Genomic DNA, 23,504 nt, shown 5'->3' on the forward strand with positions numbered 1-23,504 from the left:
ACACCAAAGTGTGAGGTCATCTATAAGTTCGTATATATTAGTGAGACAAATTAAAGGTTGTACACCAAAGTGTGAAATAGGGAAAAAGTTGTACACCATTGATGAAATTTACCCCACTATTTATCATGAAACCACATTTTTTATTTTCTAAATTCTTAACTTAAAGTTTTTATTCTCTAAAATTTGACGTTCTCCCTACCAACCGAATAACAGTTAAATGATATCAAAACGAAAATTTTGAAAACTTAAAGTTGTTTAGAAATGTCACAAATTCTTGAATTTTTTTTATTTTAGAATTGTTAATAGTAATTTTCATGCGTTGATTGAAGTTTAGTTGCAATTATTTTAGTACGTAAAGTTTAATGGCTTTTGTTTACATTTTGTAGTTTAGTGGTTATACTGTGAAAATGAGTAAAGTTGAGTTGGTCAGTGAATTTTCATGTTTGTATCAAAATGGTCACTCAACTTCAAATTGTCTTAATAAAATAATTCAATTTTGAATTTTGTCTCGATAAAGTCACTTCGACGATTTTAAGAGTAAAAAACCGGAAAGGTGATGTGATTGTCACGCCAGCTATTGTCAACTTTCATCGTTGACCCAAACGATACTCGACATCAACCTGGATGACATGTGGTTGCCATCTAACAGACCGAAACAACACATATCGTTTCGGTCAGGTAGATGGAACATATATGCCATTTCGGTCAAGTAGGTGGCACCAAGTATCGTTTCAGTCAGCAATAGAAGTTGAATAGTAATGACGTGTCTATCATATTATATTTTTGCTATTATTTTACTTTAAAGTCGCTAAAATGACTTTATTAAAACAGAATTCATGAATAAAAATAAATAAATTAATGAATGAATAAAAATATCAAAACACCTTTGGCAAAGATAATTCATAATGTAAATATTTAAAATGATTATATATATTTTTTTTAAATATTTGCGCACAATGCTCTTACATTAAAGAAGAAAAAAAAATCCCCACCAGATCCGGATTATATTTAATTACTAAAATTATATTTAAAATGGAAATAAACTAACCTAAACACCTTAGAAATATCTAAATAATACGAGATATGCATACTCATATTTCAAAGAAATAATTTCCTTTTAATAATTACAATCAATATTCAACACTAATTTATTCGCCTAAAATATTTCAAAGAAATAATAAAAGAATATGCATACTCATATATACTAAATAATAATATTAAGTGATAAACATCAAAATTGATCCAAACATTTTATGACTATTAATAAACCTTGTTAGGATTGTAACGTGTTAAATCAACAAGTAAACAATAATGTTCAAATTTTTGACCCTAATATTTTACAAATATTATGAAATCTTGTTGGGATTGTAACGTGTTAAGTCAACAAATAAACAGTAATAGTCAAATAAATCATGTAAGGAATTTGGTCAGTCACCATTAAATCCAATTTTATTAAATTTAAATATTAGAATAATTTTAATTTCCACCGTATGATTTTAATATGCCTAAATCTAATAGTATGATTAAAGTCTAAATAAATTAATTAATGAATAAATAAATAGGTGAATAAATAAAAATTTCAAAATACCTTTGAAAAAAGAATTCACAATGAATTTTTTTGTAATGAATATTTTTCATTACTAAAATGATATTTAATTAAAATAGATAAAGGAAATAAATCTTGTTTCCATATTCTTAAAAATATTCCATATCCATAACATCAACATATTCCTTAATAAAAATAATGATTGCAAATATATAACACTAATTTATAGGCTAAAATATTTGAAAAAAATAATAAAAAATTATTACAGTGTATTGTCTTTGCAAAGATGTCCAAAATACCCTAATCACAATTGTAATATGTGTATAAAAAGGAGGGGAGAATAGCTTAATCAAACTTTATACCGGTCTCCAGAAGAAAAAATAGTTCTTTCTTTCCCCTATTTCTTCTCACTTTTCCATTCATGGCTTCTTTCAATGGTGGAGATTGTATCGAAGGCCCATGGAGTCCTCAAGAAGATGATACTTTAATCAAGCTAGTTAAACAACACGGCCCCAGAAATTGGACTTTCATAAGCACCCGAATTCATGGCCGCTCAGGAAAATCATACCCGTTACGGTGGCTTAATCAACTCTCGCCAGAGGTTCAGGACAGACCTTTTACTACAAAGGAGGATGATACCATTGTTCAAGCGCACGCTATTCACGGTAATAAATGGGCCACAATTGCTGGACTCTTGCCTGGCCGGACTGATAATGCCATTAAAAATCGTTGGAAATCTACTTTGCAGAGAAAACGCCAGGCCGAGTTCTTGTCTGCATCATCCAAGTCTAACTTGACGGTCAAGAAGATGAGTCTTGACGTTTCATCTGAGTCTAGGTCTGATTCGGGAGCGAAGAGGCTGTGTTTGGGTGTACGAACGGATTATAGTTGTTTCAGTAGGGTGCCTGAGACAGTGTGGACTTTGTGTCCACCGGGGGATGGGTTGGTTCTGGGAACTGCTGTGGCGGAGAAGGGAGGAGAAGAAGGCGGAGACGCTGAGAAAGAGGAACAGGAGGAGAAATGTTTGCTCAGTTAAATGCAAAAGATGATAACTGTTGAAGTGAAGAGTTATATTGATAAATTAAGGTTAAAATGAGACAAGACTAGATTTATAAACTCTTCTTTTATGAGTAATAATGTTTTTAAGATAATTAGGATAAGTTTTTTTTACTACAAGATTATCATTATCTCGTATAAATGATTTAGAAAATATTACAAGGAAATTCAATTTGGGGTTTTTATATTTTTTTGTCACAACACGATTTCAAAAATAACTTGTTTGATGCAATTACTAGTTTTTTTAATCACAAATACACGATTTTAAAAATAACTTCTTTGAGATTATTATCTTTATTTTAGATAAATAATCAGTTTTGATCAACTTTAAACATCTGCTATCAATATGCTATCACTTAGTCACGATTTTATACCTAACTTTTGACATCTTCTATCAATATTTTTATTTTGTTTTTCCCAATTGTTTTTTTTATCTATTCCATTTAATTGTAACACCAAAACTTAATTAAAGTCCAATCGTTGCACTATTGAGAATCAATTTCACTTTCAGAAACTAGTAAATTATTTATCCAAATTAATCAAAAAGTATGCAAAAAGAAAAACCCATAATAATTTCACATAATGCAAAAACTTCAGGGTTTATGAAAGAACTTAAGGAAAAAAAATGGCAGATTTGCTACTCCTAATACGAACCGGTCCTTACTGCACACCACAGATCGAAAAGAAATTCGTAGCCCATTCAAAAACGATAACGGAATAGAAGACTTTTCCGAGTTGCTATCCTGATAAGGATTTGATTCCCCCTTCTAATATCATCTAGGGTTGAACCTATCCTGTCCTCCCTACATCTGAAGCGAGAGCAAATGCTGTTGAAATCTGCAAAATACAACTCCAAGCGTTCCCCTGCCAATTTTTTTGGCAAGAGGTCGCTCCTAAGACTTGAACCCGTGACCTCTCGGTCACACAACAACAACAATGTTTACCGTTGTACAAAATAGGTATTTCTTTTCCTTTGTATGATAGTTGTACAAAAATTGGGGGAAGAAAAATCCATGCACCAAATATCATGAGTTGAATTTGGAAGGTCATAGGCTAACGCTATGAACCGTATAGGTGGCCTATTATAATCGAATTATAGCACATACATAATTCTACAATCTATCACGATTCAGAAAGACATTTCTTTCTTAGTGCATTTAAACTACCTACATGCAGAAAGAAAATTCCAAAATACCACAAAATGAGATATTGTAAACAAATGAAATTCACCATTAGATCCAATTGGAAGACAATTTCATGTCAATAATGAAAGCAAAATACTTACCGATTTCCCAAGGAAAAGAAACCATTAGGCTTAATAATCCCTCCATCCAGTGAAATTGCTCCATCACTTATAAGTGGAAGAGCTAGTAGCATCTCCTCCCTACTTTTATAAACTTGCAGGCGAGAAAAGAGGCTGTAAAATAGAGTCTTTTTGAGGCCATAGACATCAGATACATACAACAAATTCATGTAATCCACATGGATCATGTTAACAGCGAAACCAATAAATCCAGGTGGGCACTCGCCATTAGGCAATTTTGGCTGTAGAAGATCAAGCCTTCTTTGAGGGTCATCATCCACAAATTCACCACAGTAAGGTCTACAAGGGAAAAAATTTTGTAATTCAAGAGCTGAATTCCAAACAACAATAAAGAAAAGAAAGAGATACATGCCTTAAATTTTCGAGACAAATGACAAGAAATCGACCATCCAGAGTCCGTCCGATAGTAGTACCAAAGACTCGAATTCCAGAATCACTATTTATATGGCCTTCCTTGTCATAAGTTTCAAGAGCTTTAACACCTTCGTAAGTCTTGCAAACAATTCCTAGCATTGTCTCTACTCCTAAGTACTCTGAAAGAAGTCTGCAATTAAGAAAGAATAAGTAAAAGTAGATTGAAAACAGTGCAGATAACTAACAACAACTGCATTATCATGCAGCTCTTTAAAGCAAAGATCAGCGTGGCAGTAAGTACGGAGGCATTTCACTGATTGAAAATAATAAGAGCTCTTGGAATTGTGGAGTACATAGATTAACTGACTACATTAGAACAAGGAACAGTATGCTATATCAGCAAGGAAACTAATCATAAGACTTATTTCATAGAAGAGGAAGAATCTACATGTTAGATAGATAGTAAATATCAATAACAGATAACATGCAACTTCAAACTATCCTGCTAAGATTATCATCATCCACCTTGCCCTAAGTAGCAACAATACCAAGCACATCGTTAGTGAATGCGAGTTGAGGTGCATGAGTACCATGATGTGTTGTCAGCTGACACGGAATGCCTGCAGCAGAAGTTTCATGCTGTAGAATCTGCTTTATTGTTTCTGCCTCACTCTGATTGGAGGAATGGCTTTCACTTTCACCACTAGGAGGTCTTGCGGAGTGATACTTACCAAGAATAACTAAAGGAAACTTGTCAGTATAAAAAAAATGAAAATGGAAAGAGATATTATGCATCACAAATCATTATACACATAAAATCTCCAAACAATTCTATCATCTAAAAGTAAATCCTTTTATTCGGAAACACTGGCTGGAAGTTGAGATAACTGCTCACACTATAAGTTCTGAGCTTTGGATTGAGTTACGGGTCCTTGACTATGAAATCAAGAAGTAAATCTTCTTTTCTTTTTCGACCTAGCTTACCTATAATGAGAATTAATTTCCTGACCTCAGAATTTGTTTTTCAAATGAGGAGTACAAAAGGAAGACTTGAACTAGGACTCCTGCTCATATTATCATTCAAACTTCCTAAATAAAAATTCTAAAATAAAATCATACCCCTATTAGAATTAAAACTTCCTAAATAACAATTCTGATAATAAATTCCTACTCCTCAAGGACTAAGACTTCCTAAATAAATAACAATTATGAAACTAGTAAGTCCTAAACCTAATCAAAATAACGATTTATTATGATGTAGACTAGCTACAACAGTTTTAACATTGCCTTCCCCTACAAAAATGAGTGTGATCTCATGCACAAAGATGATAACTGGAGCTACTTTCACCAAAGCATCAGTTGGTGATAGGATCTTCATCATCTGGTTCTAGTAAAGGTTCATACTGATGTCCTCATGTATATGATTAGTCATAATTATAACAAATCCTCTTAGTCTTTCGTTTCTCTAAACGGTCCTTCCACTGTTGGCCAACAGTCCCATCTTGATAATTTCTCTTTTTTCATATAGCCTTGGCAATTCAGCAGACTTATGCAACTCTACTTTAACCACTATTGTGCCTTTCAGCCCACTCAGGAATATTCCGACCTCCTGTTTTGCCATCGAAATGCTCATCCTCGCGTCCTTGCCGGCAGTTGTTCAAATCGTCCTAATCCTCAATTGTGCCTATCTGTTTAACTTTCACCAATTCTCCAATTGTATCATCCTGGATTGATGGTCCAAACCTCTGGATTGAAACTCTGGATTGATGGTCCAAACCCCTCTCTTTGTGAATCATGATTCAGCACCTCCTTCCAAGCGGAAGGAAGCTAGTACCACATTTTCTTCTTCAACAGTGTGTTGATGCTTATTAAAATGCTCACACATATGCAACCAACCAGCTCAAGGGATCATATGACCCACCAAACTTAGAAAATCCAGTTTCGAGAATTTTGGAAGCAGACCTCCTCTGCGGTCGTATTCTACTGTCCACCCTCCAGTCTCCTTCCTTGTTGTGATAATTTCTAGTTTGAGTACCATGGCCTCCACCTTTGGCCTGTCTTTGCAATATGAAGCTCAAAAAGGCTTCAAACTGTTTTTCCACATTACTTGATTCAGCCATAACTTGCTCTAATACCACTTTGTTAAGCTCCTAAACTTTGGATCAAATTACGGATCCTTGAACCTTGAAATCAGGAAGTGAATCTTACTTCTTTTTCTTTCGAGCTAGTATGATGAGAATTAATTAATGCAGCTCGTTAGAGAGAAACCCGGATCTCTATGATGAGAACTCCTAACCTCTGAATTTGTTTTTCAAATAGTACTTTACCAATGATAAATGGTTCCTTTCTATAATAGTACAAAAGGCAGACTTAAACTAGGATTCCTATTCTATTAGATTTAACACTTCCTAGATAAAAATTCTGAAAACAAACTCCTATCCTATTAGAATTAGAACTTCCTAAATAATAGTTCTAAAAATAAACTCCTATTTCTACTAATACTAAGACTTCCTAAATAAATGATAATTCTGAAAATAACAATTTCTAAGTAAATTTACTCTGATTTAGACTAGCTACAACAGTTTCCTAACAACATCATTTTCGGTTTATATCACCAAAAACTTTACTGAAATATCTTGTCTAATTAAATTAACTAAAACATTGAAGGAAACAGTATATACGAATGACAGATCTAAACATTGTCACCACAGTAGTTAAAGCACCTGGAGAACCAAGAATTAAAAACAGGTGACTCAGTTGAATTTGTTAGGTAGCTACCATGCTTAAATTAAAAACCATTACACTACACAACATAAATTTGTTCCTAGATGTGCTTTTATCCAAGTGAACAGCACATGCAAATACTTCTTAGCTGACTAATCCTCTAGAAAAGGCACAAAAAATAAAATTTAGCATACCTTGCAGATCAAGTATTGAGGTTTCTAATTTGTTTCATTGACTTTTCAAAATTTTCAAGTTATCCTCATGCTGCTTGATTTTGATTCCTGCTGCTTGTAGATCATCTTGAAATTTCTGCAAATGTTACAATTTAATAATTAGTTCTTTGACCTACTTTACATTGTAAATAAGCTCCAGTAACTTAAAGGATGTCTAAAAAACGAACAAATTGCAATGTGAAATTTTTGTTTTTTTTTTACAAATGTCAACTCCATAAAACAAAATATAAATAAGAGAAGAATTGCTTTTGAATTACACCCACATCACAACAAAATGTAAAGATGCTATGCAAATTGAAAACCTTAGAATTGTATGTGATGGATTGGGCTTGCATAGAACCACCATTTTGCATTTCATTACTTGGGATAATACTAGCTTCTTCTTTCATTAGAGCTCACAAATCCTGCGGAAACACTCTACGTAAGAATTACAGTAGAAGCAAAAGGATCGACTTAGCATTTGCAAGAACATATCATCTCAAAGAGCAACAAGAATATGTTCCTTACACAAATAGGTAAAGCAAGGCACATTTGTATGCATCACAGTGCACCTCAAGAAATGATAAAAAGCCGACAAACAAAAACCATATTTACTAATAATAGAAAATGGTCATAGTAATCTTCTGAAATCTAAAGGTGATAAAAGTCTAAAACATATGAAGCCTGAGACATAATTTCTTTATGGTCTCACTACATATAGTGAACAAATTAAAAGCCTTCAAAGCTTATGCTCTCAATTAATGTCCTAACTATTGGAAGATGAAGTCGTCAAAATTAGCTACAAAGTTTAAATTTCTCTACCATTCAGAAACAAGGGCTGACAATTTAATTTCTTTGATAACAACAATGCAAGCATATACATGGCTTAACTCTTCTAGATGTCAACCCATATTTGAAGTTTTTACATTTCAAGCTGTAAATTCCATCTTTTTATGCCTTTAACACTGTGAATGATTTAAAGCCTGGATTCATCTTAGGGCTATGGAAAACTTTCAAAATATAGTTCACTAAGTGAAGCAAAATGAAGCAGGAAAAAACAAATAGCGAAAAAGGGAAACAGAATCCAGCCACACTAATTAATCACGAGCCTTCTTAGGGTCTCCAAATTTATCATTCTCATTTAAGCAATAATTCAAAGAAACTTCCATGATTTTCAAACAACAATCACAATGAAAAATCATTTTCCAAGCCAAGAGCATACAACTTTCACCAGAATTACAGCTCTACTATGAAGCACCGGTACGGGTAGGCTCGATACGACAAATTTTATATATAATTAATAATATATATATATCATTTATAATGAAAATTCAAAAGATACATAAATATATAAATCACAAATCATATTCACAAAGTCATTATAAAAACAGAAATAATACTCTCAAGTCATTATAAAACCACAAATAACATCTATAATATTAACTAATAAGTAATTAATTCATAGCAGATCGACCAGATGAGAGGAAAAACTCGATCAAAGCAGATCCACCAGATGAGAGGGATCGACTTGAACAAAGCAATCGAGGAAGACAACTGATTGCACAGAACCACTTAACAGAAGAACTCGACCAGATGAGGGAAAAGATTTAGGAATTTCAATTTTGTTAGGGTTCAATCGCATCGCACAGAAGAGATTTTCAATTTTAGTTTAGGGTTCAAAACTAGTAATCCTGAGATTATTTCATTTTAATCCTTATATTTTTTGAGTTTTAAAAAAAACCCTTATACTTTCGAAGTTTTTTTAAAAAAAAACCCTAAAATATCCCCGAAGTGTCCCTGGTGTGTCCCCGCATATCCCCTCATTTAAAGAAAAAGGGGATACTCCCAGGCGTGTCCGTACGTATCCCGCGGAATCCCCTCACCCGGAGTATCGGATACGCGTACGGTGACCTCCGGAAAGTATCAGTGCTTCATAGCAGCTCTAAGACCATCTCCAACCTAGCATCAAACCGTATGCATCAAAATACGGTCATTTATCATCAAATTTGATGCTCCATCAAATTTTTTGATGGAGCATCATTTAATAAAATAATATTATTTATTTTCTTTTTCATTTATTTTATATACATAAAAACCAGAAATCAAAAATCATTTAGCACTAATAATCAATCCATACAAAATCATTTAACTCTAATAATGATGAAATGGGTTGGAGTAAAAACATTGTAGCAACATCAAAACAGAGAGAGAAAATGATGAAAATATGGTTTGATGCAGTAAATTTGATGAAATGTGTTGGAGATGGTCTAAGCCTGGTTGGTTGGAAACTGAAAAGAACTGTTCATTAAACCTGAAAGGCAGTACTACCATCCATACGTGATTCAGATCAACGCGGTTAGGTGTTGACAACAACAAATTTAACTTGTCAAACTAATTTTTGTGACTCACTTATATACCAAGTAAAACAAAATTCACTTGAAATTATCTGATTATCGATTTATAAACATCCATACAAAACAATTTTTCTTAGCAAGAGGAATTGAGTCCAATTTATATTAGAAAATTGGAATTATCCCAATGATCAAAGAAAATTAAGCAATTAAAAGAACCAAACGACAGTTCAAAAAAAAAAAAAAAAGAACCAGACGAATTCCATCTTAAATTACAAAATGCACAACTGTAAAATTATGGACACTAATTTGTTCGCTCCAACAATGAGCTTACCCAGAAATTTAAGTATAGAATTCCTGAGCGTTAAAGACCTAGGATGGCCAAACAAGAAAACTGTGCAAGGCAATGAACTGTGGCACTGAGGGAGAGATCCGAGTGAATTGAAGAGCATGAAATCAGGGTTTGGAGTGGATCTGGGGGGTTTAAGTCAACTTCCTCTCAAATAAAAAGCTAAATAAATAATTGGGTAAATTCCAAAACAACCCCTGTGGTTTGATGTTGTTCCAAAAAAAACCCTTGTGGTTTGTTATTACAAAAAAAAGGACTGTGGTTTGCGCTGTTAACCAAAAAACGGAAAATGACTTAACGGTGTTAAAATGCTGACGTGGCACAGGGATAAGGTTGGAAATTCGATTTTTTTTTTTTTTAATTTTTCTTTTTTCTTTTTCTTTTTTTCTTTTTCTTTTTCTTTTTCTTTTTCTTTTTCTTCCCTTCTCCCTTCTTCTTCCTTCTCTCCTCCTCCTTCTTTCTTCTCTTCTTCTTCTTCTTCTTCTTCTTCTTCTTCTTCTTCTCTTCTTCTTCTTTTTTTTTAAATTTCTGAAATTTTATTTTTTTTATTTTTTCTTTTTATTTTTTCTTTTTCTTTTTCTTTTTCTTTTTCTTTTCCTTTTCCTTCTTCTTCTTCTCCTCCTCCTCCTCCTCCTCTTTCTTCCCTTCTTCTTCTTCTTCTTCTTCCTTCTTCTTCTTCTTCCTTCTTCTCCCCTCCTCCATTCTTCTTCTTCTTCATCCCTCTTCTTCTTCCTTTATTTTTTTCTTTTTTTTTAAGTTTCGGAAATTTCCAGATTTCTTCGGAAATCTGGAAATTTCCAGAAATCTGGAAATTTCGAGAAATCTGGAAATTTTCCAGATTTCCGAAGAAATCTGGAATTTTCCCGAAATCTGGAAATTCCAGATTTCGGGAAAATTCCAAATTTCTTCGAGTAAGGGAATTTAAAAAAAAAGAATAGAAAAAAAGAAGAAGAAGGAGGAAGAAGAAAAAGGAAGAAGAAAGAAGAAGAAGGAGGAGAGAAGGAAGAAGGAGGAGGAGAGAAGGAAGAAGGGAAAGGAAAAGAAGAAAAAGAAAAAGAAAAACAAAAATTAAAAAAATAAAATTTCAGAAATTAAAAAAAAAAGAAGAAGAAGAGAAGAAGAAGAAGAAGAAGAAGAAGAAGGAGAAAAAGAGAAGGAAGAAGGAGGAGGAGAGAAGGAAGAACAAGGGAGAAGGGAAGAAAAAGAAAAAGAAAAAGAAAAAAGAAAAAGAAAAAAGAAAAAGAAAAAGAAAAAGAAAAAAGAAAAATAAAAAAAATAAAAAAAATCGAATTTCCAACCTTACCCCTGTGCCACGTCAGCATTTTAACACCGTTAAGTCATTTTCCGTTTTTTGGTTAACGGCGCAAACCACAGTCCTTTTTTTGTAATAACAAACCACAAGGGTTTTTTTTGGAACAACATCAAACCACAGGGGTTGTTTTTGGAATTTACCCTAAATAATTTAAATAGTTTCTTTTTTGAAACCAAACAAAATGTTATTAAGAAATTAAAAAAGATTTATTACAAACTATAGAAACCAACAAATCATGGATAGAAAAATCACTAAAGAAACTAGCATTGGACCAAGCATGCCTAGCCATAGCATGAGTCGCTCCGTTCGCTAATCTCGAGATGAAGATCACAGAATAATTTAAATAGTTATTGAGTTTTGTCATAGTATTGTACTATTAGGTACTTGTGGTTTCCTAAATACACTACCACTATGTTTAACAGAGGTGAGATAGGGATAAAAATTGGCTCTTTATATACGTTGTTTGTTAGAGGGGATGTACAAGGAAGGATAGATGGGTCGAACTCCAATTAATTTTATTTTTTTTAAATTTATAATCATAATCAATGTATCTCCCACATGATTTTTTTTCATGTGCGACTAACACGTGACATTGAGTTCCCTTGCAAATAGTTCATACCATCATTTCGGCACCATGAATGATTTTATTATGGTCAAAAGCAAAACTGAAATAATTTTATGGCTTAATATATCACCAGCTCTCTGAACTTATCCATAATAGTAGATTGGCTCCCTAAACTTTACAAGTGTCTCATCAGCTCCCTAAACTTGCTTATTTCGTATCACGAGCTACCTAAACTTGTCCATAAAATTTATAGAAAAACCATAATACTAACTCTTATTAAAGTGCAAAAATACCCATAACGTTTGGGACAGGAGTAATTTTACCCCTAACGTCTAAAATGGTGCAATATTGGCCGTAACTTTGGAAGCCAAGAGCATTTTACCCCTAACATTGATAAATTGGGTTAATTTGAGAAATAATTCATCAAATTATCTTCTCGGTCATGAATCTTGTCATGTACACTTCACACGTGCATTATTTTATCCGTAACAAATCACAAACATATGTTGGGATGTGGAAAAAAAAATACTATCTTATGTACGAATTGGATATACTATCTTATTTCGATCTCAATCTTACAACACTAACTCACAAATAGATGAAGATGTATTTTTAGAATTTAGGTTTAATAAGTTTTCTTATTTAGTTGTTACAGAATAAGCAAATTTAGGGAACTGGTGAGGCATTTGCAAAGTTCAGGGAAGCTAATAAATTTTTATGGACAAGTTTAGGGAGCTGGTGATACGAAATAAACAAGTTTAGAGAGTCAATCTACTATGCCTAATTTTATTGACCTATTTTAAAGCTTAATAACCAATTGACCATATAAGCTAAAAAAAAGCTAAAAGACTAGTCAAACTTGCCACATATTATTTGCTTAAATATAAAAGGAATCTATACTATATGCTAAATTTGTAGTTAATAGTACTGATGTGTCATCTCTTGAAGATATCTATGGCCGACGTGGCATTTTCTTAAAATACTGTAACTCTTCTTCTTCTTCACAACTTTTCTCCTTAACTTTGCATAACATGGTGATAAAGGGTTCCCAAATAATTACCCACATTCTCAATCTATCCATTCTTTATCTATTCAGATTACACGTTTTATTGGCGGATAATCCTATGTTGGTAAGCTTCAGTTTTTTCACTTTCTGGGTTGTAAATTTATCTCTGTTTTTTTATTCAAAAATTGAATCTTTTTTATTAGGAATTGGAAGAAAATTTCTTAAAGGAATTTGAATTCAAAACAAAGAAATCTGAAAACTGATCTTCTCACAGTGGAGGCGGCACCACAGTCCTTGCTTCTTCTTCACCCAGGGTAATATTTTTTTGCCTCTAAAACTGTAAAGAATGCGTTCATCAGTGGTGGCTTTGGCAATTTACTTTCAATTTAATTTTCCTTAATTCTCTAGCACGGTTCTTCCCATCATCTAATAAAATTCCTTATTCTGTAGCACCATTGTCCACTTACAATGTCGTTATCTGCAGGATGCACGCAAATTTCTAGAGCCATGGTTCTCATTATGGATTGACATTATTGTGCGAATTTCTCTTCTTATTTTGCTCATTTGTATCTAATTATCTTTTGGATTAGTAACTGTAAGTCTTCCAATTTCATGTGTTAGGTAAACATAATTATTATTTTTTGGTTAATGTGACATAATTATTTAATAACACATGTTCTTTTCTGAATTGGTTGAATTTGTATGTTACTCTGGTTGGGAGAATTTATAGTTTTTTTTTTTGCCTAATGTTTCTCCAGCCCCCTTAACTTGTCCAAATTGGTTATTTTACCCCTCAACTTATCGAATGTCCTATTTACCCCCTTAACTACATAAAAGTGGTATTTCTCACCCCTCAACTAGTCCATTTATCTCCCCAACTCATAAAATGTTCTATTTACCCCCTTAACTCCATAAAAATGGTATTTTTCATCCCTTACAATCCGTTATCGAAGGCTAAATTGATAAAAAAATTTAAACGTTAAACCTATATTTATGCTATTTTGTAAGTGGAACCTAAATTGATATTTCCCCAAAAATCATAGGCCTATTTTGATACATTATCCACTACAAAAAAACTTTTAGTAATGGGAAAATCCGTTATTAAAAGTCCAAATACCGTTAGTAAAAGCTTTTAATAAGTGGAAAAGCCCCTTATGGCCCCTTGTTAAACGTTGTCTTGCTAAATGTTTTTAATAACGGAAATATGTCCCCTTATTATTAAACTTACAATAATAGAAAATATACCATTATTAATAACTTTTTATAATAATTAAATATCCCCTTATTAAAACTAATTACAATAACACAAAAAACACTTATTAAAAACCTGTTTACATGATTAAAATGCCTCTTATTATTAACAAATAATAATGATTAAAAACCCTTATTAAAATATATTATGAATAATAATCAAATCCCTTATTAAAAATATTTATAATAATAAAAAATAACACTTATTAAAAAGCATGTATAATAATAATAACCCTTATTAAAACATATTTATAATGATAAATAACCTCTTTATATTTTTTTTAAAATTTGCGCAATGCGCTTACATTAAAGAAGAAAGAAAAATTCCCACCAGACCCGGATGTGATTCGAACCCATGATCTCCCAAGGCATAGGTAAGTTCTCAACCACTAGGCTAAGAGCTTCACCACTTTATAAATAACCTCTTTATAAAGAGTACTTATAATGATAAAACCCTTATTAGAAATTATTTACAATAATAAAAAAAACCACTTATTAAATAAGAATTACAATAATAAATATTTCTCTCATTCATTTTTTTATAATAACTAAAATTTCCCTTATTATATAAAAATGTCTTTATCACCAAAAAAATATATAGTAATAAACAATGCCTTAGTTAAATCATCATTTTTCACAATTAAAACATCTCAACATAAATTAATCATAAAAAACTACCATGTAATAAAGATTGAAAGATCAATCATTCAATAATTACAATATATATCAAAAAAAAGTCTTTGTAAAGTTAGTTTCATCTAGAGATAGAAAATTTCCTATTTACAAAACAAAATATCTAAAAAGTTGTTCGAAAATTTAATCTATCGATCTAGAACCAAAAAGTTGATTGATAATTTTAGTTAGTCCAAAATGTTGCTCGGTCAAGTAGCACAAGGTTGTTGCTCGCTCAAGTAGCATGTAACTTGCTCGAAAATTTAATCTATCGATCTAGAACCAAAAAGTTGAGTCAATCATGTATTTAACTTGTTTATATTAATGTTCTTGTTATTTGTATTTTTTATTCGTTCTTTCTCTTTCCAACTTTTTTTACTACTATAAAGGGATAAGAAATACCATTTTTATGGAGTTAAGAGGGTAAATAGGATCATAAGTGGTGAGAAATGTCACTTTTATGGAGTTAATGGGGTAAATAGGATATTCAATGAGTTGAGAAGGGGTAAAATGACAAATTTGGACAAGTTAAAGGGGTGAGAAATACCATTTTTATGGAGTTAAGGGAGTAAATAGGACATTCGATGAGTTGGAGGGGTAAAATGACTAATTTGGACAAGTTAAGGTGGCTGAAGAAGCATTAAGCCTTTTTTTTGTTGACTTCTCATCATATACTTGATTCATATATGACACTTTTTATAATTTTTCTGTGGTGCCCCTAAATAATTTAAGCATGTTTTGTAATTTATATGCCATGAAAATTAATATTTTGAGGGTGACAACAACTGCTATATGGTTGTAAGACTATGACTTGTGTATGGATTTTATCCGCCTATGTGTAGTTAGCAACTTCAAAGTGGTAAGAAAAAGAAAAAGACAAAAAGGATCACAATTGATATTTATTTGAGTTATAAAGATAACATGGAGGAAGGTAAATTTCTTTTCTAATGATTGGACATATTTATAAGCAATCTGTAACATCATTTCCTACTTAAAATTTAAATGAATAGAACTTGATAATTATCTATATAGAACTTAGGGGTGGGCAAAAAAACCGGTCAAACCGGTAACCGAACCAAAAACCGATAATCCGAACCGGAAAAAGTGGTTAACTGAACCGGTGGTTTTCTTAATGGTGAAAAAAATATATAGGTACCGGTTTCAAGTTAGAGTGTTCAAAAACCGCGGTTAACGATTAACCGAACCGTTTAATAAAGGCTTAATACACAAATAACCCCCTGAAGTTGTCCAAATGTTGCAACTGCCCCCTCCAACTTTCAATTGTAACAACTTACCCTTCGAACTTGTCTAATTGTAACAATTTACCCCTTAAACTTGTCCAATTGTAAAATATAACCTCAAATTGTTGACATGGACTACAGTTGAAGAAACGCGTGAAATGCAAAATCTGCAATGCTCGTGGAGTGTGATAATCAGATCTTTGGCGTGATACGAATCCGAGAAAATGCTTTTACTGTTGCTTCAAGTACGGGCTAAAAAAATTTCCCAATTTGGGGTTATGTTTTACAATTGAACAAGTTTAAGGGGTAAGTTGTTACAATTGAAAGTTGAGGGGGACAGTTGCAACATTTGGACAAGTTTAGGGGGTTATTTGTGAATTAGGCCTTTAATAAATATAAATTTTTAAAAAAAGATATAGACCATTTGACGACGAAGGCAAGGCAAATATAAATATAAATACATAGATTATACTGCTTAGTATAAAGGGGAAAGTATGAAAAAAATGCTTGTTGTTTGTCCAATTTGCAAATAGAGGCATGTAGTTTACAAATAAAGGTATGTGGTATGTTTTATTTAGAAACAAAGTATTAAAAATACACAATTAAGTTCTAATTGCAACCAAATACATTTTTATCTTAAAAAAATTATTCTTACATATAAGCAAAACATAACCACCGAAAAAAGCAACTTCCTAAATTGAAACAATGAATAATATTGTGGAATTTTACGTTTTTATAAGTGAAACGGATAAAAGAAGAAGAAAGAAATTTCAATTAATTGGTGCTGCTGATAAAATATCAGCTATTTATACAATTAGGAAAAGCTCTAAGGCTAATTACAATATAACTCCCTCAACTATTATTATTCTCTAACACCCCCTCCTCAAGATGAAATACTTTTCATCTTGTCTTTCACAACTGTGTCGTTACTGGGTTTATTTCCATTTGCAGTAAAAGAAGATGAAACATCAACACTTTGATACAAGTGCATTTGATTCAAGGCTGAAGCCATCTGAGCTCCTGTAAGAGGCTCTGTGAACAAAATGACAGTCGATTTCCACGTGCTTCATCTTCTCGTGGAAAACAGGATTGGTTGCTATATATATTACAACTTGACTGTCACAAAACAATGTGATTGGTAATTGGGGTGCAATATGAATCTCCAACAAACAGACAATAGCCTGTCATCAATCGTCTAGTAACTGAACACCTACCCCAATCTGAATCACAATAGCCTCTCATTTGAGATAAATCAGAATTGTCTGTGTAATACAAACCCACCGTAAACAGTGCCCTTCAAGTATTTCACGACATGCTTGGCTGCCTCCATTTGGATACAAGTAGGAATACTAATGAATTGGCTCAATTGTTGTGTAGCAAAAGCAATATCAGGCTTGGTAAAGCCTAAATATAACAATCTCCCAACTAATCTTCTATAGCTCTCTAGTTTTTCATAGGCAGGAGATTCTTCATCTAACTTTAACCCTGTAGGGAAAGGATTATCAACACTGTGAGCTTCACTCAAACCAGCGTCCTTGATCAAATCCCTTATATATTTAGACTGTGAAATAAACAACCCTCTATCAGACCTGGCCAATTCAACACCAAGGAAAAATTTAACCTCCTCATATCCTTTATAGTAAAACTTGCATCCAAAGATTTTTTAACTTCTTCAATTAGTATCATGGAAGTGCCAGTGATTAACACATCATCCACATAGACTATAAGTGCCAAAAAATTCCCATCTTCAGTTTGTTTGGTAAACAAGCAATAATCATGAACAGCTTTCATTGTCTCCCGGCTTGCTTCAAGCCATACCAGGACTTATCAAGCCTGCAAACAAGGTTACAATTAGAATTGATATACCCCTCTAGTGGCTGCATATATAGTTCTTCTACAATAGAACCATGCAAATACGCGTTGTTGATGTCAATCTGCTGCATTGGCCAACCATTCGTAGTTGCCACCGTAAGAAACACCCTTACCGTTGTGATTTTAGTGACAAGAGAATACCTATCATGATAATCTACACCAATTTGCTGATCATAACCTCGAGCAACTAATCTTGCTTTGCATCGATCAACTGATCCATTAAGAGCATATTTAATCTTAAAAATCCACCTGGAAGTAACTGTACGTTTACCAGGCGGCAATTGCACGATTGTCCAGGTTTTGTTTTTCTCCAAGGCTGCAATCTCTTCCGCCATAGCTTTCTCCCATTGAGGTTGTCCTTTTGCTTCTTTATCACTTCTTGGTTCATGCTCTTTACTCATAGAGAACAAAGAAGCTTGATAATGATCGTTGTATTGAATAATATTGTCATAATGAATCACTTGATTGACAACAAAATCTTGTAACCATGAAGGTTTTTGAGTGACCCTGGTAGATCTTCTTGCTAGAAGTTCATTTTCAACAATTGGCATATTGTGATTAGTTGTCGGTGAGTCAGTTCTGGTAATTGCTGATGAAGGAATTTGTGGTGTATTTTCTGCTGAATAATCATCATTTTGAGCACTATGAAGAGGATCAGGAGGTTGTGAAGAGGTGCTTGCTTCAATATCAGTGAGACCTTGATCATTATCAAGCGAAGACTAAAACAACATTGATGATGTTAAGGGCCTGTCATGTACTGAAACAATAGTGTTAGATAAATAAGGAAAAATATGCTCATTGAAATGAACATCCCTGGACACACACAAACGATGAGTTTCCATGTTATACATCTTCCATCCTTTTTGTCCAGTTGAGAGCCCAACATAGATACACTGTGCTGACCAGTCACCAAATTTCCCTCTCTGAGGATTGTTGTTCAACATATATCCTTGGCAACCAAAAATCTTCAAGTTTGTCAAACTTGGTTCTTTTCCATATAACAAAAAATGTGGAGATTTCCATTGCAATACCTTAGTCGGATAGATATTGAGAAGTGTAGTGGCATATAACATAGCTTCACCCCAAAATTTGACAAACAATCCTCCTTGCTTGAGTAATGCCCTCACCACAGTAGTCAGACTTCTATGCCGTCTTTCTACCACCCCATTCTGCTGAGGTGTGTACACATAAGTTATGCTATGTTTTGCAAACACTAACTGTGTTGAATGCCCAAAAAAATTCAGTCCCATTATCACTTCTAACTGTCTTGACTTTAGTATGAAACTGAGTATTTACCATTGTGATAAAGCCATCTAGTAAGCCTGACACTTGGTCTTTATGTTTAAATAAAATAGTCCATATCACACGGGAAAAATCATCAACTATAGTCAACATATATCTATCACGACTAATAGATGTTTGTTTATAAGGCCCCCAACAATCAACATGAATCAGATCAAACACTTACAAGGTCTTAATGAAACTTAATCCAAAGGAATTTCTAATTTGTTTAGCTCTTAAGCAGATATCACAATCAGCAAAACTAATAATAGAACTCTTAGGCAAATTAAAAACATGTGATAATTTCTCATGTGAGATATGCCCCAAACGTTTATGCCATAATTCGACATCAACATTATTGTCTATAACAGATAAAGACACAAATCAGTTTGGCTTACAACTTTTTTAATTGCATTCCTATCAAAGGAATCTTTAGCAAGATAATACAACCCTCTCTTCAATCTTCCAACTGCTAATCGTTGATTAAAATTCTGGCCCTGCAAGATACAATATGTGGTCCAAAAACATACTGAGACACTTTGATCTTGTAGCAGTTTACTAACTGACATCAAATTGTATTTGAATTTGGGAACATAAAGCACATTCAATAATTTGAAATTCTCAGCAAATAATACTTCTCCTTAATGACTGACTATTTGAGCCTCACCAGTTGGTAAAAATACTCTCTTAGGGACATCTAATTTGACCATATTCCTCAATAAACCAGCATTATATGTCATATGAGTTGTTTCTCCTGAATCAATTATCCATTCATCAATGCTAAGAGAACTTGAGCAAGAACTGTTACCTGCACATGCCCCTACAAATGCTGAAAACTCTTGTGGAAGATAGTCTTGTGTTGTTTTCCCTTTGAGTATCCTCTGTACTTCTCTCTGCACTAGTTCTTGTACATATTCTTTCTTAGCAGAACTTCCTTCACCTTCTTCAAAATCATCTACTGGAGAAAACTCTTGTTGCTCATGAGACATATGTGCCCGATGGTTAACTAGAGCTAGACCTGTAACTCTCTTTCCTTTAAACAAATCAGGATATCCTTTAATACAGAAACACTCACTCTTCTCATGTCCTCCTTTCCTGCAATAAGAACAAAATTTCTCCCGCTTGCTTTTCACCGAGGAATTAGCATTATTACCCCGATTACCATAATTGCCACCATTATTATTACGATTGACATTTCCAGTTTTTTTATTACTGAAATTTCGATTTCTAGTTGTTAAATTCATAAAATCATTCTGAATAGAAGCAATGGAATTAGGATTTCTCTGCTTTTCGATACGTATAAGCATCGAATAAGCTCTATTGACTGGAGGTAGAGGATCCATCAACAATATTTGATCTCTCACATGATCAAACTCTGGATTTAATCCAGATAACAATTGTATAAGTTGCTCTTCCTGGACCTGTTCCTGTACTAATTTCCTTGCCTCACAAGAACAAGCAATTGGAGGCTTCACAATAGCATATTCATCCACATTCGTTTCTTTTTATTGAAGAAATCAACCAGAGACATACCTCCTTGATTCAAGCTACAGATCTCTTGACGCAATTGAAAAATCAATGGTCCATTACTCTCGCCATATCGTTCCTCCAGTTTCGCCCATAATTTTCTGGTTGTTGGTGCGTACAAGTACACATCGGCTAAATCTCTGGACATCGCATTTATAATCCAGGAAAAAACAAGATTGTTCTCTCATTTCCACTTGTTGTATGCATCTGAGGTCTTATCTACTGGTTCTTCATCTTGAAGAATATGATTTGACTTGCGTTTGGCGCTCAGAGCGAGCAACATCGATCTCCGCCATGGTATGTAATTAGATCCATTCAAAATCGTGCTGACAATAACAAGTCTGGGATTATCATTGCTATTGTTGACAGTTGATGAATTCGAGTTTGAATTCATCGTTGAATCGCCTTCTCCTTCTCTAGAATCTGAATTGCGATTGTTATTGGAATCGCTACTTTCAGATCTCCCTTCCGATTCACTCAAATCTTCTTCTCTTATATTCTGACTAGAATTCAACGCATCAATATACGATTTGCGCTTTCTAGTCATGAGAAATCTTAGTGATGAGCATCAAAGGATCTGCCATTGTTGCTCTGATACCATATAAGTGAAACAGAGAAAAGAAGAAGAAAGGAATTTCAATTACTTGGTGTTGCTGATAAAATATCAGCTATTTATACAATTAGGAAAAGCCCTAAGGCTAATTACAATATAACTCCCTCAACTATTATTATTCTCTAACAGTTTTTTACTAATTTGACAGGTTGTGAACTAAATTAATATTTAAGTTCATTTTACACAATTAAAATTTGATTTTTGGATCCGTGTTATGTCAATAAATAAATGTAATTGAAAAAAAATTTAAAAAATTCTCTTAATTGTCATCAATTACTTATAAGTTTAATTTTAGATACTTTGTTTTGTAAAAAAAGCATATTACGTACCTCTATTTGTAAATTTTGAAACCACATACCTCTATTTGCAAACAAGGAAAACCACGAGCATTTTTTTCGTACTTTACCCTAATATAAATACATAGATTATAACATAGATTAATATAAATATATAACATAGATTATACTGCTTTATGTTGTAATAAGTATTTTGACGAAATATTATTTATATTTCTTTATGTTTTAAATGTAAACTTGATGAATTGTTTTTTAGTTCGGTACTTATGTTTGAATTCTAAACTTTTATATGAATTCGTTTCGTTTAAATTTTTAAAATTATGTGTATTTTAATATTGTTGAAAAATTTAGGTTTGAGTAAAAATTTAACCATTGATTTTTGGTTAGCTAGTGAGAATTGGTTAAAAACCGTTAACCGAAAAACCTAAACGAAATCAATGGTTAACCGATTGATATGGACCGGTTTCGGTTTGGATGGTTTAAAAACCGTTGATAACAGTTCGGTTAATTTTTTTGCCTAATGGACCGGTTAACCGAACCGTGCCCACATGAATGGATGTTTTTTTAATTATTTGATTGCAATTTAAATTTGTGGATATTGGTCTCTTCTACTTTCTATGAAACTGGGTTTAAAATAATATTGTTAGTTGGTCTATCTGTGCAAACAAAAGTGTGTGAGTAACCGTTAGATTATTTAATGGTTGTACCAATTACATGCATTTGTGTACAAGAGATTACCTACATCGGCATGCATATATTTATTCATAGTTCAATTAGAAAATCATTCGTACTTGCTTCTATAAGTAGTTATATAGTTGAAGTAGTTTGATTTTCCATACCCAGTGGCGGAGCTAGGAGCTAAAGGTCGGAGGGGATAGACCGTAGGCAAAAAAAAAATTTAAATATTACTTCAACGTATTTATAAAAAATTATATGGTGCAAAAATACTTTAACGTTTACATCTAGGAGCAATTTTACATCTAGCGTTTAAAATGGTACAATTTTACTTCTAACATTGGCAGCCAAGAGCAATTTTATCCCTAATATTGACAAGTTAGGTCAATTTTAGACATCATTATACAACACAGACATTTTATTCGTTATTCTACACTAATTGCATATCCATTTCCAGAAATTTATGCACCTTGTTCCTAAATAACATAAAAATAACCACCCGAAATTAAAGTAAATTAGAAATTAAAACCTAAATTAAAATCTCTAAATTAGAGTTCCTAAATTAGATTAGAAGTTCATAAATTAATTGTAAAGAATCTTTAAGTAAAGAACATATTAATAATAATCCCCTAATAATAAACTCTATTTTAGAAATTATAAAATTAAATCTAGAACAGAAATAAAATAAAGAATGAGAAATACAAAAAAAAAAACTTTTTTGAAAATTGGAGGTTAGAAGTTGATTGAGAGAAAAAATTGAGAACAATTAGAATTTAAAAAGAAATATGGAGTGATTTTGGAATTTTTCCAAATTCCACCCCTTTCTTTTATGCCTGCGCGTGAAAGGTTTTTAATTTAAACCTTGGTATTTGTTAAATATGGTAAGGGCAAATTAGTCCGTCTCATTTATTTTTCATTTAAACCTAAAGACACAAAACGACGTCGTTTTGTGCCTTTAGTTTTAAAAAAATAAACAGATGGGAAGGACGAAATTGTCCTTCCCATCTGATGGTTGAAGAAGAGGATATCCCTCTTCTACAACCTCTGCCATGGCCAGAGGGGCTCCGGCCATGGCAGAAAATCGCCTAGTCAGGGGTGGAAAACACCCTTGGTGGTGTTTTCCGACGGGACGGAGGGTCGGGAGACCCTCCCCTACCTCTGGCTCCACCCCTGTCCATGCCTATAGTCAAAGGAAGTTTGGTCTGCTAAAAGAGTCCATAGTCCTAGGCAAATAAAAATCATCATTTTGCTTCTAAGTCATTTTGCTTCTAAGGTAG

General features: G+C 32.9%; 3 protein-coding genes across 3 annotated transcripts; 1 reads left to right on the forward strand and 2 right to left on the reverse strand.

The window, feature by feature from the left end:
- Positions 1 to 1,967: 1,967 nt before the first annotated feature.
- LOC136234955 (transcription factor MYB73-like) lies at positions 1,968 to 2,582 on the forward strand. The gene has a single exon (XM_066024445.1). It carries the CDS (start codon positions 1,968 to 1,970, stop codon positions 2,580 to 2,582), a length of 615 nt encoding a protein of 204 aa, XP_065880517.1.
- Positions 2,583 to 3,764: 1,182 nt separating this feature from the next.
- On the reverse strand, positions 3,765 to 18,199 carry LOC136200520 (protein DEFECTIVE IN MERISTEM SILENCING 3-like). The gene is made up of 7 exons (XM_065990891.1): positions 18,107 to 18,199; positions 7,540 to 7,641; positions 7,199 to 7,313; positions 4,871 to 5,020; positions 4,279 to 4,470; positions 3,888 to 4,205; positions 3,765 to 3,768 (listed from the first exon to the last, which is right to left on the reverse strand). Exons 5-7 carry the CDS (start codon positions 4,437 to 4,439, stop codon positions 3,765 to 3,767), a joined length of 483 nt encoding a protein of 160 aa, XP_065846963.1. The 5' UTR covers positions 4,440 to 4,470; positions 4,871 to 5,020; positions 7,199 to 7,313; positions 7,540 to 7,641; positions 18,107 to 18,199.
- A 1,368-nt stretch (positions 18,200 to 19,567) lies between these two features.
- Positions 19,568 to 21,221, reverse strand: LOC136201543 (uncharacterized). The gene is made up of 2 exons (XM_065992233.1): positions 19,925 to 21,221; positions 19,568 to 19,613 (listed from the first exon to the last, which is right to left on the reverse strand). Exons 1-2 carry the CDS (start codon positions 20,457 to 20,459, stop codon positions 19,600 to 19,602), a joined length of 549 nt encoding a protein of 182 aa, XP_065848305.1. The 5' UTR covers positions 20,460 to 21,221; the 3' UTR covers positions 19,568 to 19,599.
- Positions 21,222 to 23,504: the final 2,283 nt, after the last annotated feature.

Source organism: Euphorbia lathyris, chromosome 7, assembly GCF_963576675.1.
Source record: "Euphorbia lathyris chromosome 7, ddEupLath1.1, whole genome shotgun sequence".
Classification (NCBI taxonomy): Eukaryota; Viridiplantae; Streptophyta; class Magnoliopsida; order Malpighiales; family Euphorbiaceae; genus Euphorbia; species Euphorbia lathyris.

What these genes read in the sequence shown, in the direction of transcription:
- LOC136201543 (XM_065992233.1), bottom strand. Translation starts at nt 20,459, where the DNA reads ATGGATCCTCTACCTCCAGTCAATAGAGCTTATTCGATGCTTATACGT.
- LOC136234955 (XM_066024445.1), top strand. Translation starts at nt 1,968, where the DNA reads ATGGCTTCTTTCAATGGTGGAGATTGTATCGAAGGCCCATGGAGTCCT.
- LOC136200520 (XM_065990891.1), bottom strand. Translation starts at nt 4,439, where the DNA reads ATGCTAGGAATTGTTTGCAAGACTTACGAAGGTGTTAAAGCTCTTGAA. An exon ending in ATTTGTCTCGAAAATTTAAG is followed by an intron (nt 4,206 to 4,278) that starts GCATGTATCTCT and finishes TTTCCCTTGTAG; the next exon opens with ACCTTACTGTGGTGAATTTG.